At 39.8% G+C, this 19915-nt stretch overlaps 1 protein-coding gene across 1 annotated transcript in view; it reads left to right on the top strand.

The window, feature by feature from the left end:
• Positions 1–19915, top strand: part of LOC122735647 (probable C-mannosyltransferase DPY19L1) — a 123946-nt gene that overhangs the window by 10123 nt on the left and 93908 nt on the right. The window contains exons 2-4 of the mRNA XM_043977361.1: positions 15683–15707; positions 16030–16117; positions 19576–19713. Coding sequence (XP_043833296.1) covers positions 15683–15707; positions 16030–16117; positions 19576–19713 — 251 coding nt within the window. The remainder of the gene's footprint in view (positions 1–15682; positions 15708–16029; positions 16118–19575; positions 19714–19915) is intronic.

The raw sequence follows: 19915 nt of genomic DNA on the forward strand, positions 1-19915 counted from the left end.
AAAGATCTGAAAGGTAAACTATTCCTTCCTCTCCTAATTTACCTATGGTATCACCTTTTATGTCAGTTTTAGAAGTTTTAAATGCCAAACTAGAGGAAACGAATTTCTGGTTGATCATAAAAGGTAACAGAGAGCCACTGGAGTTTGAATAGTGGGGAGATATATATGGCCAGACTTATGCTTAGACAAATCACTGTGAGGCCTGTGGACAAAAGATTGGAGTGAGGAGAAGCAGCCAGGGAGATTAGTGAGGAGGAGATTTCAGTAGTTCATTCAAGAGATGATGTCATTGGTTCTCTTTGAGAACAAAGGAGGAACAACAACAACAAGAAAAGATGATGGGGGTCTGAACTAGGGATGTTAAGAGAAGGACTGGGAAGGAGCTGAAGGGTGGTGTCCAAGGAATGGGCAAGTGGAGTAGACAGGAGGAAAGAAGAGAGAAAAAACCTAAGATAAATAAGATGATAGGAAGGCAGAGAAATGAGAAGGGAAAGGACTGATAAAGTGAGTGAGCACTGAAGGGAGTACTTTAAATGACTTAAAATGCAGATAATGCTGCTAATTTGTTTTGAAAATATTATCATGGACTGTTATTGTTAGCCAGCTTACTGATGATAAGACTCTATAATTTAGGTAAGGTAGGACATTTGATTTTTTAAATATTCCCACATTATTTACCTTTTTTCCCCCTTTGCTGGGCAGTGAGGGTTAAGTGACTTGCCCAGGGTCACACAGCTAGTAAGTGTCAAATGTCTGGAGGCTGGATTTGAACTCAGGTCCTCCTGGATTTGGGCCAGTGCTTTATCTACTTCGACACCTAGCTGCTCCCATTCCCACATTGTTTAGCCATTTTGGTCTTTTAAAGTAAATTTTTGGGTGACTAAGAAGTTCTTGGTAAGATAGAAAACTGGTTGGAGTATGTGATACTAACGGATGCTCAGATAACTCTGTCAGATGCTTAAGTTATGCAAGAACATGGATACTATTAAATATACAGCTTGAAAGAAGTATTTCATTTTATTTTTGGCCAAGAATCTGATGTCAATCTCTAGTCAAACAGAAGGACTTTTAATTATGTATATGGATTTGCCTACCACATACCAATATTTTTAACATTAGGAGCTATCTGTTAATGTTAGTGCATGCTATTTGTTAAGTTCTAAAAACCTACTGTGTGTGTTTATAAGCACCTTCACCGCAGAATTATATTGCTCAATATGTTTATGCTAAAAATCATAGAATCTCTATCTACTCCTTGGGGTATTTGGAGTTTGGTTAACTTTGTCCTTTATCACTCTTTTTTAAAAATGAAGATTTATCTTTTACAAATTAATGAAAACCTTAGTTCTCTTCCTACTACCTCCACTTTCCCCAAATGAGAAAGAAAAAAATACATTGTTATAAACATATATCGTTAAGCAACACAAATTCCTACAGTGACCAAGTCCAGAAAAATATGTCTCAATCTGCACTGAGCTTATCAACCCCCTGTCAGGAGGCAGGGAGGCAGCATGTTTCCTTATTAGTCTTCTGGGATCATGGTTAGTCATTGCCTTTTTGATCAGAGTTCTGAAGTCTCTGAGTTACTTGTCTTTATAATATTGCTGTTATTTTATATATTATTCTCCTGGCTCTGCTCACTTTATTCTTTGTCAGTCCATATAAGTCTTCCTATGTTTCTCTGAAACTGCCCCTTTCATCAATTCTTATAGCACAGTGGTATTCCATCACATTCATATGACATTACTTGTTCAGCCTTTACTCAATTGATGGCTACCCTCTCAGTTTCCAAAAAGAGCTTCTGTAAATATTTTTTCCATAATTGGCTAGAATTTTTTTTAGGTCTAATCCTTCCCTTAATCAGCTCTTCCTTTTATTCCCTTCTTTCCTTATTTACCTGTTGAGTGAAATATGTTTCTGTATTCAACTCTGTGTGTGTGTATGTGTGTGTGTATGTGTTTGTTATTTCTTCCTTTGACCAGTTCAGATGTGTAGTTCAAGTGTCACCTGCTCCCTCAACCTCTTCTTCCTTGTTTGCATATTATGTGAGATAATTTCCCCCATACTTCCTTTGCCTCCTCCTGCAGTGTATTCCTTTCCGTTTCCCTTTCCATTTATCTTTTAAGATCATCAAAACATAACAGAACCACTCCCAGGACCTCTGTTTTTTTAGATTCCTTTTATGATTCGTGACGATGGTAGGATTCTGAGGACATGTGTATATCTCCTCATATGAGAATGAGTTTATCCTTATTTAGTCCCTTACGGTTGTTTTTTAACATACCTTTTTTACATTTCTCTTGACTCCTATGTTTGCACTTCAATGTTTCTTCATAGTTCTGGTCTTTTTATCAGGATTGTTTGCAAGTCCTACATTTCTTTAAGGATATATTTTCTCCTTAGAGAATTACACTCAGCTTAGCGGGGTGAGTTATTCTTGGTTTAAGCCATTATCCATTGTCTTTTGGAATATTGTGTTCTGGACTTTCTACTCCTTTGTAGTGGTGGCTGCTAAACCTTGTGTGATCCTGACTGTGGCTCCTTGACACTGAAATTCGTTTCCTCTGACTGCTTGTAGCATTCCTCTTTGACCTGGAAGCTCTGAATTTTGATGATATTCCTAGGAGTTTTTATATTGCAGTTTCTCTCAGTAAGTGACATGAGTTGGTTGGTTTGTCTTTTTCCCTTATTGGAACTTTGCTCTCTAGTTTTCTTTTATGATTTCATGAAATATATGTAGACTTTATTTTGATGGGGGGAATGATGGCTGTCGGGTAATCCAGTGATTCTTAAATGGCGTCTACTTGACCTCTTCTCTAGACAAGTTATCTTATGTTTTCTTTCTCTTTTTTTTTTCAGCTTTTAACTTTATTTATTTATATATCTTGGTGTCTCCTGTCGCCTTTTTCTTCTATTTGTGTTCATTGCTTGGGTAAGATTTTTGCACTAAACTGTTAATTCCCTTTCCAGTTCTTTCTTCCCCAGCTTTTATTTCTTGTCTTTTTTTCTACCTTGACTGTTCTCATTTCATTTGTAAAAACATTCATTTTCTAAACTGTTTTTTAAGCTCTTGCTTTAAATTCCTTTAGGAATTCTAGTCAGCTTTGTTCCATGTCTTTTCATAGTGATGTCCTTTGTTTCTCTGCTCATTCTTCCAACCTGCTTCCCTGACTGCTGACTTTGTTTGCTTTATGTTCAGGTTAGATTCTTCTTATGTCTGGAAGCAACATCTGAGTTGTCTTCTGCTGCTTTTTCTGGGGCATTGGGTGTTGTGTTATTTCAGGATCAGGTATGGCTGGGCTGGGGACCTGCAAACTTTTAGTGCCTCAGAGTGGTCTGATTGTGGGCCAAGTCTGAATCTCCAGTCTGAGCTCTGCCAGTCCCTGACTTGGGTTTGAGTCTGAGCAATATTGGTACAAAGGGAGGTCTGTTGTTGACCTTGGCCACTGCATAGCTGCTAGAAAGCCCCGCTGATTCAGAGGCACAGAACGGCAGGCTTCCCTTTGTTCTTACAGGTTTTCCTGCCCTGGTTCATCCCACTCTAGGGTACACGCTAAGTTAGAGGCTTGACCTGAGATCCTGGGATCTATTTCTGGCTTGGAAGCCACTCATTTAATACTATCTTCTGAACTTACTCCTTGCTCAGGACACAGCTTAGGACCTGTGACTGCTCTTTTCCCTGAAACCCCATTTGTAGACATAGGTTCCCTCCTCAGTTTTCCCTGGATCTGGCACCTAGACCTGGGTAGTAAGTGACAGTTGCCAGTTGGTACTTGTTCCTGCACAAGGTCGGACTCTTGAGTGGGTCTGGGACATCTTGATTCTGTGATGTATAGCCTCTCTCTATTCCAGAATGCTATATACTCCTGGGTAGATTTCATCCCCAGTGCCCATAGACTTCTGTCTCTTTTTGCAGACCTGGGCTGGAAAACGACTCATTGTGATTCTATCCAGATTTGATCTATTCTATTTTCTAGATGTACGCAAGGGTACTTGTTGGGGAGAGTATGGTTCTATTTCCTGTTATTTCACCATCTTGGCTCCCCATATCACTCATTTTCAATCCTTCAATCCCACTTTTCTTAATAAATTCCCCAGAAATGTCAAAGACAAACTGAACAGACATTTTTGTGTTTATCTTTTCCTGGTACTTAGTAATTTTTAGTACCAGTAAGTACTGAACTTAGTTAATTTCTCCTCTATTATCTTTTTTTTTTTTTTCAGGGCAATGGGGGTTAAATGACTTGCCCAGGGTCACACAGCTAGTAAGTGTCAAGTGTCTGAGGCTGGATTTGCACTCAGGTCCTCCTGAATCCAGGGCCAGTACTTTATCCACTGCACCATCTAGCTGCCCTCTATTATCTTTATTTTGCTGTTTGTGTTCTTTTGTTCTGTCCTTAATAGTAAATAGATGATCAGTGACTTTTAAAAAAGCATTTCAAGATCGGAATTCTCCACAGAATTCTCTCTAGATTCAGTAACATTTTCTTTCCTTCCTTCCTTCCTTCCTTCCTTCCTTCCTTCCTTCCTTCCTTCCTTCCTTCCTTCCTTCCTTCCTTCCTTCCTTCCTTCCTTCCTTCCTTCCTTCCTTCCTTTCTTTCTTTCTTTCTTTCTTTCTTTCTTTCTTTCTTTCTTTCTTTCTTTCTTTCTTTCTTTCTTTCTTTCTTTCTTTCTTTCTTTCTTTCTTTCTTTCTTTCTTTCTTTCTTTCTTTCTTTCTTTCTTTCTTTCCAGGGCAATGAGGGTTAAGTTATTTGCCCACGGTCACACAGCTAGTGTCAAGCATCTGAGGCCAGATTTGAACTCAGGTCCTCCTGAATCCAGGGTTGGTGCTTTATCCCCTTCTTTCTTCCTTCCTTCCTTCCTTCCTTCCTTCCTTCCTTCCTTCCTTCCTTCCTTCCTTCCTTCCTTCCTTCCTTCCTTCCTTCCTTCCTTCCTTCCTTCTTCCTTCCTTCCTTTCTTTCTTTCTTTCTTTCTTTCTTTCTTTCTTTCTTTCTTTCTTTCTCTCTTTCTCTCTCTCTTTCTCTCTCTCTTTCTCTCTCTCTTTCTCTCTCTCTTTCTCTCTCTCTTTCTCTCTCTCTCTCTCTCTCTCTCTCTTTCTCTCTTTCTCTCTCTCTCTCTTTCTTTCTCTTTTTCTTTCTTTCTTTCTTTCTTTCTTTCTTTCTTTCTTTCTTTCTTTCTTTCTTTCTTTCTTTCTTTCTTTCTTTCTTTCTTTCTTTCTTTCTTTCTTTCTTTCTTTCTTTCTTTCTTTCTTTCTTTCTTTCTTTCTTTCTTTCTTTCTTTCTTTCTTTCTTTCTTTCTTTCTTTTCTCTTCTCTTTTTGGCCGGGCAATGAGGGTTAAGTGACTTGCCCAGAGTCACACAGCTAGTTAGTGTCAAGTGTCTGAGGTCAGATTTTAACTCAGGTCCTGAATCCAGGGCCGGAGCTCTATTCACTGCGCCACTAAGCTGCCCCTCCTTCTTTCATAAAGTGTTTGCTTAAGATTTTTAGTTTACAAATTAATTCTACTTTTCCTTCTTTTCTTATGCTTTTATCATTTTTCATTTCCTCTGCACCTTTGTAGATCTATAGAACTAAAAGGGACATTAGAGGTTACATAATCTAATCTCTTTATTTTACAGTTGAGGAAATGAAGGCATAGAGCATCGCCAGGCCAAAGTCAAGGAATGATAGAGACCAGGTCTCCCGATTGTTTATTTATTAAACAAAAGTCTTATTGTAGAGCTACTGTGCTGAAGAGCCTGGTTTCAGAAGAGACCAAGATAACTAAGACACAGACCTTCCTCTTCAAGACCTCCATTCCCAGCTTTCAAAGTGTGAGGCCCACAAATGAATATGTTTCTGTAGAAAGATTGTTGCCAGTGCTAAGAGTAATGAGAAGATTAACTCAGGTTTTCAGAATTCTGTAGTTTTGATAAGTCTAGTATAACATATCCCTTAACAATAGCACTGTGTTCCTGACTTACTAATTGTGCCAATCATTTTCATTCTTAAATCCTTTTGCCTGGTCTGTCAGCCTCTGTTTTGTATTTGTGTATCTTGGTTTTTGTTTTTTCTCCCCTCTAGGAAGGGATAGTCTCTGCAATACTACATTCTGGATTGGTTTATGTAAATGAGCATTTTATCTACCATTGATGTTAAATTACTGTTACTAGCTGAGGTTCCTTCTCAATTATATAAATTAAAGAATGAGCATAAAACATTTTGATATTAAAGGAGAGACAGCAGTTTGGCAGAAATCCAGCTGCCTTTGGTTGAAATAGTTGGTCACTGAGAGCAAGGGGGAAAAAACTTTGCTGAATAGAAGGAGCCTTGATATGTTTTGTATATTATATTGATCTTGATGTATTATATGGATCTCTTTTCTTCCTGTGAAGGATTTTTCAGGTATTATTTTAAACCATGATATTCTCTTTTAAAAAGACTGGCTACAATTTTGGTATTGCTGCTCTCACTTGCTTATAAACATTTAGTCAGGTTCCCTTGAACTTTTCCATATTTAAATGGACATTTTGGTGTACGTACTATAATTTTCCTTTCATTATCCAGATTCATCTCTTGGAAATTCTAATATGTGTTCCCTTTTATAGCTCTTTAATACCTGGAGGAGAAAGTAATTTCATAGATATACTTTGTGTACAAAGATTTGTATTCAAACAATGTTAGGAAAAGAATTTTTTGTGGAGTAGAATTTGCTTATTTTTTTCTCTCATAGACATCTATAATGGCTAATACTGCATACAGGAGTAAATATGGCCTATTGTAGTTTACATGTTAAGTAGCTTTATTGTATGTGTACATGAAGATTCAGAGCTAGTTAATCAGCTAGCTTGTAAATGAACCCCTCATTTGACAGATGTGGAAACTGAGGCCTAGAGAAGTTAAGATAATAGTGATTTTATTATTAACATTATTCTATGGAGCATTAAGGTTTACTGACCACTTTGTATTATCTTATGAGTTCCTCACAACTACCTTGTGAAGTAGATGCTGTTTCTGTACCCATTTTATAGGCAAGGAAACGGAAGCTGATAGTTTAGGTTACATGTCCCATTTGAATTATAAGTCCTTGGATCCTGTTGTCTTTTAGGAGCTCCATGTTCAGTCATTATGTTTAGTATTCTTCCTGTTTTCTCAAAAACTTTTACTTCCTGTTTAAGACCACTAAACTTTGAAAAAGTACTTATTGCTTTGCAAGAATTGCCTTTTTATTAGGGCACATAGATCAGGCAATTCTCACCCTTTTATGGGTCAAAGTCAACTTCATTAGTTGAAATGAAATTAAATGTAGCTTCAGTTGTACCTACAGAAGTATGACATGTTTACTGAAAGGTGTCACAAATAATAAAAATTTACTGGGAGAGTGTAAAATACTTGTGCCAAGTCCCGATCATTTCTCCTTCTATTTTCTGAAAATCTTTGGTAGAAAATATTGTAAATCCCCCCCCCCCCACACACACACCTCCAGTTGAAGGTGCATGGAATTATAAAAATTCAGCAGACTTTTATTAAGTAGCTACTGTGTTCAAAGTTCTGTTAGGTGAGATGTAAAGTTTAGGTAAGACATGGACCCTCCTCTTATGAAGCAAAACATTTTGCTTCATCATTTTTGCATATAAGTGTGTAAGAGAAGTACAAAGTTCTTCCCACTCATTCTAGGGTTGGGGGGGTGGTGGGTCTGTGTAACTGGAGGGGGTGGGGCAGTCATGACTGACCAGAAGGAACAGAGGAAGTGATTCTGGAGGAGGTAGTGTCTGACTCAGCCCTCAGTGTATAGATCTGAAAAGGAGAGCATATGGGAGGTGGGAAGGAACAGTCAGCATAAACAGGAGCGAGGCAGGAGCAGGGACTGTCTGGGACATGCTGAACAGTCCAGCGTGGTCAGAGTGTGAGCCTGTAGAGGAATGATATAAGACTGGAAGTGTTTGGGAGAGTAGTTTGAAGCTTAGTGGGGGGAAATAGCTTTGGGGGACTTTGAGCAGAGATGGGGCACAAGAAAGATCACAGAATGTGGGACTGGACTAGAGAGGAAAGGCCTGGGAAGGAACCCCTTGCAGATGTCTCAGTAAGTGACAGGGGAATGCCACACATGGGAGGAGTCGCCTTGGGAATAGAGAAGAGTAGATACATGGGAGAGGTACTGCAGAGGTATAGTGGAAAGGACTTGGTATCTGGGCATGGGAGGTGAGGGGCAGTGTGGAGTCGTGCAAACACGGGAGGTCGGTGGATGGTGGCACTACCGCCTGGCAAAAGTAATGAGGTCAGAGGGAGGAACGCTCTGGGCTTACTGAGGTTGTGTTAGAGGGCATGCATGTTGATGCCCTGAAGGGCCCTGAAGGCAGCTTGAAATGTGGGTCTGGGCAGGGGGGGTGGCAGGCAGCTCAGGAGGACTTTCAAGCCAAACCGAGGGTCTCCCATTTGATCCTGGGGGTGATGGGGAGCTACTGAGGTTTGTGGAGCAGGGGGTGAGTGGTCAGACTGTGCTTCAGGGAGATCCGTGACCACAGAGTGGGGAGAGTCATGAGGCAGGGTCCCCTCCCCCCCACCTCAGCACCCTAGGGCTGTTATGCCTTCCAGTCAGGGAGCGCTTATTACACTCTCAGTGTGTGCCAGGCACTGTGCTCAGCTTGGCAGAGCTCAGACTCAGACTTAGGAGGAGCCTCAGAGTTCACAGAAGTCACGAAGTCCAACTTGTATCTGACTAAGAAGACATCTTATAAGGCTCCCAGTGAGGGAGGGGGGGAGTCCGTTGGATTCTGGGGCAGATGGTGTCCCTTCTGGACAGCTCAAGCTTTCGTTCCAGGCTCCGGTTCACCTGCCACACCTCCCTGGCTGCCCCTCGGAGGCCAAGCGGTACCACTTCAGACCTTCTTTCCCAGGACAGACACTCTCTGAACCCTGGAAGCTGGCTGTCTTGTTCTCCCCAAGCCTTCTCTTGGCCAGGCCCTGCAGCCGTGTGGACTTTTGGCGGGCTTGCCAGTTTGCTCATCCTCAAGAGTGGCACAAGTGCTGAATGTGGAGGCTGGAGAGCCCGCGGAACCTGGGTCCCAGCTGTGTTTCTAGCACTTAATAGTCCTGTGGTCATAGGAAAACCACTTACTTTCTCTTATCCACCATGAACCTCAGTTTTCTCACTTACCAAAAATAGTTTCTATAGCAGCACTTAACTTGCAGGGTTGTGAGGTTCAAATTGGATAACTTATGTAAGGTACATTGTGATCCTTAATGTATTATATAAATGACAGTTGTTATTCCCAAATGTGCTGCTCAGAACTGAACCTGCAATAGCTAGTAAGCTAGATATTGTTTGCCCAGGGCAGGCAGAGTGTAGTTGAGCTATTCTTTCCTCCATCCTGGACATTGTGACTCACTTAGTGTAAGCTAGGACAGCATTGGTTTAGGAAGCTGCCATAGCAGCGAGGTGGCACAGTGGCTTGACCTCTTCTGGGGCTGGAGTCAGGAAGAATCATATTCAAATTCAAGAGAATTCAAATATGGCCTCACACACTTACTAGCTAGGTGACCCTGGGCAAGTCATTTCACCCTGTTTCCTCATCTATAAAATGAGCTGGGGAAGGAAACAGCAAACTGCTCAGGTGTCTTCGCCAAGAAAATCCCAAACGGGGTCATAGAGTCAGACATGCCCGAAACAACTGAATAACAACAAAAACCCCATTTCATTTGCAAAAGTACATTGTCTCATCCCGCCTCCCTGGTTTTTGAAGCCCAAGCCTATGGAATTACATCTTACTTAATTCAGGGCAACATGTCTAGAAACCTTTTTTCTAACTTTGTCATTCAGCATGTGGGCTTTCTGGGTCACCTCCTTGTCATTTGCACATTTGACAAAAAACCAGTTCAATTCAGCAAACAGGTAAATAGGAAAAAAGAAATCATAAGCAGTATTAAAAGGTTAAACTGTTTACATACCTACATGGGTAGATGATACTTGTAATTCATAAGAACTTTCTCATTATTAGGGCAAGTGGATGGAATATATTTAGACAGAGGGCACAGTACTGGCTACAATTGAGGCATCAGGCAGAGTGATTGAGCCTCCTGTGCTCAAAGAAGAGGGAGCCCTTGAGCTGAGCCTTGAAGGAAGAGAAACATCCTGCGAGGGGAAGCTCAGGAGAAAGTAGACGGCCAGCATGAGGGACAGCCTGCAAAAGAGCCAAGGAGAGGACAGGGAAGGAAGAAGAGAACAAGTGGGAGGAGCCATTTGTCTCTACAGGGGAAGACTGTATCCTAGGGATGGCAGGAGGAAGAGGTGCACATTTGCTAGCCCTGCGGAAGTACAGCGTGTCAGTTATGTGGAGCCATTGTTTTCTCAGAGACCATCATGACGGAGGGCAAAGTCTCTGCTAGAGGCATTCTTTCATCACATAGCACAATGATTTGCACATAGCAGGCCTTTAAACTTTTACTGAATTGTGTCAGATCATGCTTGTCAGAGGTCAAGGAGGATAAGCTTTGTGAATTCTGGGAAGCTGGGAGTGGAGACAGCAGAGATCCATCTTCATCTGTAAATACCTGGTGATCAGGTCCTTAGGGTTCTATTTGATTCACCTTCAGCCCCAGCCTCTTTGCCTTATCCCTGGTTGCAGGATGGATGTCATACACCTGGGAGAGAGATACCTTGTAAGTAGAGGTTTCATCAGATGCTTTGTCAGACCAGGTGTCCAAGGTGCTTTTATAGGAGGGTCCAGGTAGCTTTTGTTGTTTAGTTGATTAGTCATGTTCAACTTACCCTGACCTCATTTGGGGTTTTCTTATCAAAGGTATTGGAGTGGTTTTGCCATTTCCTTCTCCAGCTCATTTTACGGATGAGCAAACTGAGGCAAACAGGGTAAAGTGACTGGCCCAGTGCCACACAGCTGATGAGTGTCTGAGGCCTGATTTGAACTCCAGGCTTCTTAATTCCAGGGCAGGCACTCTATTCACTGTACCACCTAGCTGCCCTGTGCCACCTACATGCCCTGGTGACTATGGGTCTGCTATCTGGGTACTTAATTGTTAGGAAGAACTAAGGTGTTTTTCTCAGATGATTCCCTACAGGGTAGATTCTTTTACTGAATGAGGAGTTCTTCAGTCAAGTCTCTGGAAAGTAGCCAAGGCTCTAACCCTTCTGGGTCAGGGGATGGGTAAAGTCAGAATAGGCAATAGGGCAGGGCATTTCAGTGCCAATGGTAGGTACCCTTTGTTGACATAAGTTTCAGTACTTAGGTGTTCCCATTCTCTCAAGTTGGTGACATTGAGCAGGTTGGAGAAGTAGGCAAATATGGTTTGGGGGGAAAATAGGCTTCCACATTGAGTCCCTTACAAGCTTGGTCTCTTTTCAGCTAGTCCTTAGCCATCTGAGTCCTGTGATGGCAAAGGGTGGTTTCCACTTACCTTGGAACTACAAATGGGGTCATGTAGAGTTGGATAAGACTGAAAACAACTGAACAACAACAAAAAATTCAACCAAATTTGGATCCACCCAGCTCTGCTATCATCCAGTCCAGAGGTATCAAGCATTTGGCCCTGAGCCTCTTGAGGTTCCAGCGTTGGAGTACACAGAAGCCAGATGGAAATGTCATTGGGGCCTAGATATCATCTTCCAAAAAATTGTCAGGGAAAATTGCCCTGATATTCTAGAACCAGAAGGTAAAATAGAAATTGAAAGAATTCACTGATCACCTCCTGAAAGGGATCCTAAAATGAAAACTCCCCAGAATTTTATAGCCAAATTCCAGAGCTCCTGGGTCAAGGAGAAAATATTTCAGGCAGCCAGAAAGAAACAATTTAAATACTGTGGAGCTCCAGTCAGGATAACACAAAATTTAGCAGCTTCTACATCAAAGGATCAAAGGACTTGGAATATGATATTCTTCAGGGCAAAGGATCTGGGATTATAACCAAGAATCACCTAACCAGCAAGACTGAGTATAATCTTTCAGGGGAAAAATGGGAATTCAACGAAAGAGAGGACTTTCAGGCATTCCTGATGAAAAGCCTTGAGCTGAATAGAAAATTTGATTTTCAAATACAAGACTTTAGAGAAGCATAAAACAGGTAAATAGGAAAAAAGAAATCATAAGCAGTATTAAAAGGTTAAACTGTTTACATACCTACATGGGTAGATGATACTTGTAATTCATAAGAACTTTCTCATTATTAGGGCAAGTGGATGGAATATATTTAGACAGAGGGCACAGGTGAGTTGAATAGGAAGGGAGGATATCTTTTAAAAATTAAGGGGTGAGAGAGAAATGCACTGGGAAAAAGGGAAAGGGAAAGGTCGAATGGGGTAAAGTATCTCACATAAAAGAAGCAAGAAAAAACTTATACAGTGGAGGGGAAGATGGGGGAGGTGCCGGGGAGTGAGTGAACCTTACTCTCATCAGAATTGACTTAAAGAGGGAATAACGTACACACTCAGTTGGGTATAGTAATCTATCTTACCCTACAGGAGAGTAGGAAGGGAAGGGGATGGGGGCGGGGGGAAGGGTGATAGAAGGGAGCGCATATTGGGCAAGGGGGCAGTTAGAAGCAAAACACTTTTGAGGAGGGAAAGGGTGAAAGGAGATAGAGAATAGAGTAAATGACATGAGGAGAGAGTAGGATGGAGGGAAATTCAATTAGCAATTTTAACTGTGAAAAAAAATTTGAAGCAAGTTTGTCTGATAAAGGCCTCATTTCTCAAACACATAGAGAACTGAGTCAAATTTAGTAAAATAAGAGACATTCCCCAATTGAAAAAAGATCAAAATATATGAACAGTTTTCAGAGGAAATAATCAAAGCTTTCTATAACCGTATAAAAAAATGTTCTAACTCACTATTGATTAGAAAGATGTAAGTCAAAACAATTCTAGGGTACTATGTCATACCTATTGGATTGGATAATAGGACAGCAGAGGAAAATGACAAATGTTGTAGGGGATATGGGAAAGATGAGACATTAATGCATTGTTGATAGAGTTGTAAACTGATTCAGACATTCTGTAGAGCAATTTGGAACTATGGCCAAATGGTTATAAAACCCTGAATACTCTTTGATCTAGTAATACTACTACTATGTCAATATCCAAAAAGAGATAAAAAACAAAAAATTAAAGGTTCTATATGTACAAAAAATATTTATGGCAGCTCTTTTTTGGTGCAAAGAATTAGAAATTGAGGAGATGCCCATCAATGGGGGAATGACTGAACAAATTGGGGGATGAGATTATAATGGAAAACTATTGTGCTGTAAGAAACGATGAGCAGGATGCACTCAGAAGAACCTGGAAAGGCTTGCGTGAGCTGATGCAAAGTGAAATGTACTGTATACAAAGTAACAGCAATATTGCAAGATGATCAGCTGTGAATGACTTGGCTATTCTTGGCTATGCAATGATCTAAGACAACTCTGATGGACTTAGGAAAAATGCAGTCCCTCTCCAAAGAAAGACCTGATGGTGTCTGAAAACATATTGAAGCATTTTTTTTAGTTTCTTCTTATTGTTTTTTTGTCTGTTTTCTTTCACAGTCTGACTAATGTGGGAATGTTTTGCATGACTACACATGTATAACTTATATTAAATTGTTTGTGTTCTTAAGGGGAGGAGGGAGGGAAGAAGAGAATTTGGAACATAAACTTTTTAAAATGGATGTTAAAATTGTTTTTACATGTAATTGGGGGAAAAAATCTAAATTTTTTTTAAAAAGAGGAAATATCACTGGGGAAGATGTTACTGGGGAGGATTTAACAAAAGAAAGTCAATGTGCAGCCCACCAGAATCCTTCTTATGGTTTAGTGGCCTCCGTTTTTATTTTAATTTGAGACAACTGTTGTAGTCCATATATTACCTTGTCCATAAGGATACTGTGTAAGACTTTGAGTGCTTTATAGAAATCTAAGTGTTCTATATGCACAACATTGCCCTAATTTACTAGCCTAGTTACTATGTCATAATAGGAGTTGTAAGTCTGCCATGACTTGTTCTTTTTAGTGATCACTGCTTCCCTTTCTAAGTTCTCAAAAGGCACCTCTTTAATAACATGTTCTTAGATTTTGTCAAGGATAGAAGTCAAGCTCATTTCCCTTTAGTTTGCATATTCCATTCTCTTTTCTTTAAAACATTTTCTCTCTGGATTTGAAGTCAGAAGACCTCAGCTATAATCCTAGTTCTGCCACTTATTACCTGTGTGGGGTTCAGTTGAATTAGCTCTGTTTATCAAAGGGTACTGTGGACTCAAAATTATGAGACTTGGTCTCAAATTTGCCTCAGATATTCATCACCTATACGACCCCAAGCCATAGATAATGGCAAACCTCACTGAACCTCTCTGCCATGGATAATGGTTTGTGGTCATAAAACTAAAATATTTTTTCATTACCTTAGTTTCTTCATTTGTGAAGTGGAGATTTATACTATTTGCCTCACAGGACTGTGGTGAGGAAAGTACTTTGTGTGTCTTAAAGCACTTTATTCACATGATTTATTATTTTTCTTTTTATGAGAGACTTGTCTCCATTTATATTAAACATTAGAACTGTTAAATTTGTCTTCTTTTACAAATTGTTTTATTAGAAGGAAATGCAAACTTCTTGAGAGAAGGCAAAATAGAATAATTCCCATATCTTATACAGTTAACTCTGTATGTATCTCAAAAACTTCCTAGCCTCCTTCCTTCTTATTAAAGATACTATCATTATCCTTGGTCTTCCTTCTTCTTCTACATCCTTCTCTTTCTGTTGTGTTTTAAAACTAAAGTTGGGCATCACTGGAAGAGTGCTCATGTTTAGGAGATGCTTTAGGATACTAGTTCTTTCCTAGAAATAGGAAAGTGAGTGGACTGTTTTACAGACATTTGATTTTATGCCTTAAAGCTTTAATTACACGCTCAGTTGGTGGCTTTCTTATATGGAGCTTCATTTTCAAAATGGCATGAAGGATTTATGTATTTCTATATTTCAGGGACTTATAAGATATCTGTATTTTTAAACAGAAGTTAATCGCCTCCATAGGAATCTACTTTCTGCTGCTCCGAATAGGTGTCATCATGTGATTCTGTAAACAGCCCACATCGTTTTCAGTTTTTCTCTTTGAAATGTTTAAAAATTAAGCCAATAAAATATTTAATCCAGTTTCAAGTTTCTTACAGTATATTGAATACATCTTTGTTTTCGTCAGTCCCCCCGAAAAATGAATGACTTTCCAAGGAGAAGGAAAGACGTTTCGCACCCTGTTGTTCCCCTGCACTTGGGAAAGTGTTTATTGGTCATCCTAAGATTGACTTTAGGGTTCTCTTCTTTCATTCCCCCTCCAGCTCCACGTTTCACTAAGCCCACTTTGCAGCAGCTTTTGTCTGTGAAGATCGGCTATATGGACACGGTCCCTTAGGGCTAAGTGGGACTTCTGAGTATGGTTTTTATTCCCAGTCCCTATAAAAGGGAAAGGAAGGGGGAAGGGAACAAGCACTGATTCAGCCCCTAGTCCGTCAGTGCTGGGCACTGTGCCGAGCACTTTCCAGATAACTGTTTCCTTTGACCCCCACCCCAGGCCTTTGAGGTCATGCTTTTGTGCTGCATCTTACAGTCAGAGCCGCCGCATCGCCTCCTTTTCAGTTTCCATAGATTTGAAATGCTTATTTTTAGAATGAAAAGAAGTCATTTTAATCCAAAAATTTAATTAGAATTGATTTTCTCTTACAGCTGCTTTTGCTGGGATTTTGCACTGGTAAGTTTTATTTATTTATTTGTTGCTGTGGTACCTTTATGAATAAATTTCGCTACATAGATTTGCTCTAAATTTGAATGACTAATTTTCAGTTTTCCTATATTAATTATATATGCACATCATATATTTACAAGTCTATATATCTGTTCAAAGACTAATTGGAAAGTTTCACATTAGATAAATATTATACAGTGGTTTTGAAGTTAGTGATATTTAGAAATGCGATTTAACAACAATATGTTTAGCTTATGTACAGTCTCACTTTTAACATAACTTGGAGATGTTTTAACACTTTTGTGTTATTCTTTTTTTGTTTCTGCAGGAGTCACATAACAAGTCTCTTTGAAAATGATCGTCATTTTTCTCACCTCTCAACACTGGAAAGGGAGATGGCTTTTCGCACTGAAATGGTTGGGTTCTGTGTATTGTGTTTATTCTAGTAATTTTAAAAGTCTGCTTTTTATATGAGACTAGAAGCTATAAGGTATTAATTAAATCTTACCAGGATTTAGTGTCATGTAGTGAATAGGTGTCAAGAAGCAAATCTTGTTCCCAGTGTTACTAAACTGTCTCTAATTGTTAAAATGCTTGATTTTTAAAAATTTGGCGGGGACATAGTTCATAATTTCAGAGCAGAAGATCAGTAATACTAACTGCTCAGGAATTACTGAGACAAAATTGTGAAGTAGGCAAAGTCATTCTGATGGTTTTCTCTTATATTTTTGGTGCCCTTCTCTTCCACCACTTCCCCTACCCTCTGGAAATCTAATGTTCTTATGTTGTCCCTGGCCAGACCCCACTTCAGCTTGTCTGGTCTCCCCTGCAGTGCCTCTTGTTTTAAAACTATTTCTTCCCCCGCTTCCACCAAATCCAAATAGATACCCTCATACCCATTCCCATATGACCTTTATCTTTCCTCTTGGAAGCAAGGTGAGCCGATAAGTTAATTGACTTTTGAATTTATTCAGTAGCTCCTTCTAATATGAAAGCAGCAGAGAAGTTGGCTGCCAGGTAATGATTTTTTTGGGCCATAGTAACCTACAAAGTCAACACAAATACTCAAGGGCTGTGTGGCTTCTTTGTCTTTTGTTAATGCATAAAAGGGTCTGAGGGGGTCCAGTGGGAGCAGCAAAAAGCAGCACAGTGAATTTGGACTCAGGTTATCAAGAGCCTGGTACACAGTAGACAACTGTGTGCACTATGGGGCTCTGCACACACAGAATCCAAGGAAACCCAACTGTCCTTGCTCTCAGCAAATTCACAGAAACTTCCATCTCTCATTACCCACAGGCCTGCTGGACATTGCTTCACTTCCCTGCATTTCAGTGCCTTTATCTTTGAAATGAGGGGATGGTCTGCATGACTTCCTGGGGACCCTAAGTATGCCTCACTTTTTTTTTTTTTTTTTGGTGAGGCAATGGGGGTTAAGTGACTTGCCCAGGATCACACAGCTAGTAAGTGTTAAGTGTCTGAGGCCGGATTTGAACTCAGGTCCTCCTGAATCCAGGGCCGGTGCTCTATCCACTGCGCCACCTAGCTGCCCCTATGCCTCACTTTTTAACCCATTTACAGACATTAACTGTTGGCACCTGCCCCTTTAATCTTTGACAATAACCAGGAAGTTCGTATACTGCTCTATAGGAGGACTCATAACACACCAGTATTTTTGCCTCACTATTAATGACTCTAGAAGATACAAAAATGTTGCAGCTAAATGGAGGGACAGCTCTCAAGCTCTCCTCAAACAGGAATAAACGAATTTGCAGAGAGGGTATCATAATGAGCACAAAAGCAACAAAAACCCCTATCATTTCTCTGGACACTCAACCTGAAAATGCTCTGACCTTGACGATAATAGAAACTTTTGCAGAAATAACGAATGCGAAGGATAAAGAAATAGAGAGAGTGTTTGGAGAGCTTTATTATATATCCTCTAAATTAAGTGAACATAGACTTTGCTACTTGGTGACCTTAGGACAAAGATGGGCACATATGAAGGAGATATTATTTGGGATCAATAAATGAAAGATCAGTGGCTGTTAAGAAACTTCTCACACCTGCATATCATAAATGCTTTCTTCCAGAAGAGGTGTTGTATTTTTCAAGCACACAGAATGGCATCATAAAATAGAAAATGAACTCTATCTTAACCAACAGGAAAAAAAGACAGCTCACAATCTAATTCCTGGTTTTAGAATGATCAGACTGTTCTGTCAGATGGTTGACTGGTCACAGTAAAGGTTAAAGCCAGAACTTTGTTAGAAGAAAGGACAGTGAGAAGCATTGCCCATGATTCCTACTGAAGTCAGTGATCCACAGAACACCACAGGCTGAAGTGAAAAGGAACACATTTGCCAAAGGTTTTAGCACAGTCTGTCCTCCGTGCCAGCAATAGTGTAAACCATGAGCTGTGGACATAGCTCTGCCTACATGCAGTGAAGAAGTGGGACTGGCCTTGGGGAAGGCACAATATGGTGTGGGGGCCAGATCTGTCCTGGGCGGCAGCTCACATTTATAGGGGCTCAAGGCTCAGTTTTCAAGATATCTGAAAGGGGAAGATTCCAAAAGTTAGAAAAGGTCACACAGATGCTGCTTCTACTGAAAATGGGCAAAAGGGAAGACAGCTACCACCGACCCACATAGCTCCCTTCTTATATCTCTAGTATCTTTGAGCATTCCCTCTGCAAACATCAGAACTGTCCTTGATGGAACAAAAGAAAGATAATCAGGATTTCACAGATTTTCTACAACAGAACACATCTTTATAGTCACGCAACTGACAGGAGAGTGTAGGGAATCCAAGATATTACTGTGTTTATTGTTTTTTGGTTTGAAAAACTTTGACTTGGTAGAACAAAACTCAGTCTTGAAGGCTTCCTTCAAGCAAGAAGTTTTTCCTGTACTGTCAAAAATAAGTAAGATTTAGTAACTCTAGATGATAGAATAACATGCATCCGATGTCCTTGTTGTGGCAAGAGCTGTGGCTCCCGTATTGGACTGCACAGCTACACTGTGACCTGTGGCTCTTCAAGGCGCTGATCCATGGTCGTCCACAACTAGCGGAAGCCTACTACTACTACTCTATGAATTTCATAAAATGAGAAGTTGTGGAAGGGTTGTTATATGCATCAATCAAAGCAGTGCCCATTCACACCAATAAAACTACAAATTCATCAAATAAGATTTGAGTTACTAATGTTTTAAGAATAACTTATTTTTACAGGCTACTAAAGCAGTTTTCTTGTAAAAACTCTAGTAAATAGATATTGCAAATATGCCAATTTTATAGATGAATAGATTGAGGCTTCAGACAGATATATAGTTTTCCATTGGTCACAAAGGTAGTAAATGCTTAAGCCAAGATTCAAATTCTGATTTCAAAGAAATGTTCTTTCTGCCATGCTAAGTTTTTTTTTCCTCCCCTTAGATTTATGCTCCGTCTCTTAGAAATTTTTGAATTTTAAGGTAGAACCCTTGTTTACTCCAGTGAATAATTCTCCATTGGTGAAATTTTCCAAATACATCTAGTCTTCATCTACTCTACCTACTCACAATGCTAATCGTCTTAGATACCCATTTTACTACAGTGTAACTTATTTAAAGTTCTTTGTAAAATATTAGTATTAAAACACTTGAGAAACTGTTCTTTTCTCTAATGCTTTTGCAGAAGTGTAGTTAAAAATGCTCTTTAATAAGCTTAGATCATTGAATTCTAAGAAGGCACTAATGAGGAGAAACCAATAAAGTTAATAAGAGTCATTACTTGTCTAATTGCTTTGTTTTTTGAAAAAAAAATACATTTTGTGTTAGCTAAGAGCAGACAAGAGTAATTCAATTTTAGCTTAACTAAAATATATTCTCTTTCTAGGGACTTTATTATTCCTATTTCAAAACCATCGTAGATGCCCCTTCATTTTATACTGGAGTATGGATGATTATGAATGACAAGCTAACAGAATATCCTCTTGTGATCAATACATTGAAACGATTCAATCTTTACCCAGAGGTGAGTTATTTGTATTCATTTTTTTTTTTAAGTGAGGCAGTTGGGGTTAAGTGACTTGCCCAGGGTCACACAGCCAGTAAGTGTCAAGTGTCTGAGGTTACATTTGAACTTGGGTTCTTCTGAATCCAGGGCCAGTGCTCTATCCACTGGGCCACCTAACTGCCCCACTCATATTCATTCAATTTGCACGTGAGTTCCCAGT

This window comes from Dromiciops gliroides, chromosome 1 (assembly GCF_019393635.1).
Source record: "Dromiciops gliroides isolate mDroGli1 chromosome 1, mDroGli1.pri, whole genome shotgun sequence".
NCBI lineage: Eukaryota > Metazoa > Chordata > Mammalia > Microbiotheria > Microbiotheriidae > Dromiciops > Dromiciops gliroides.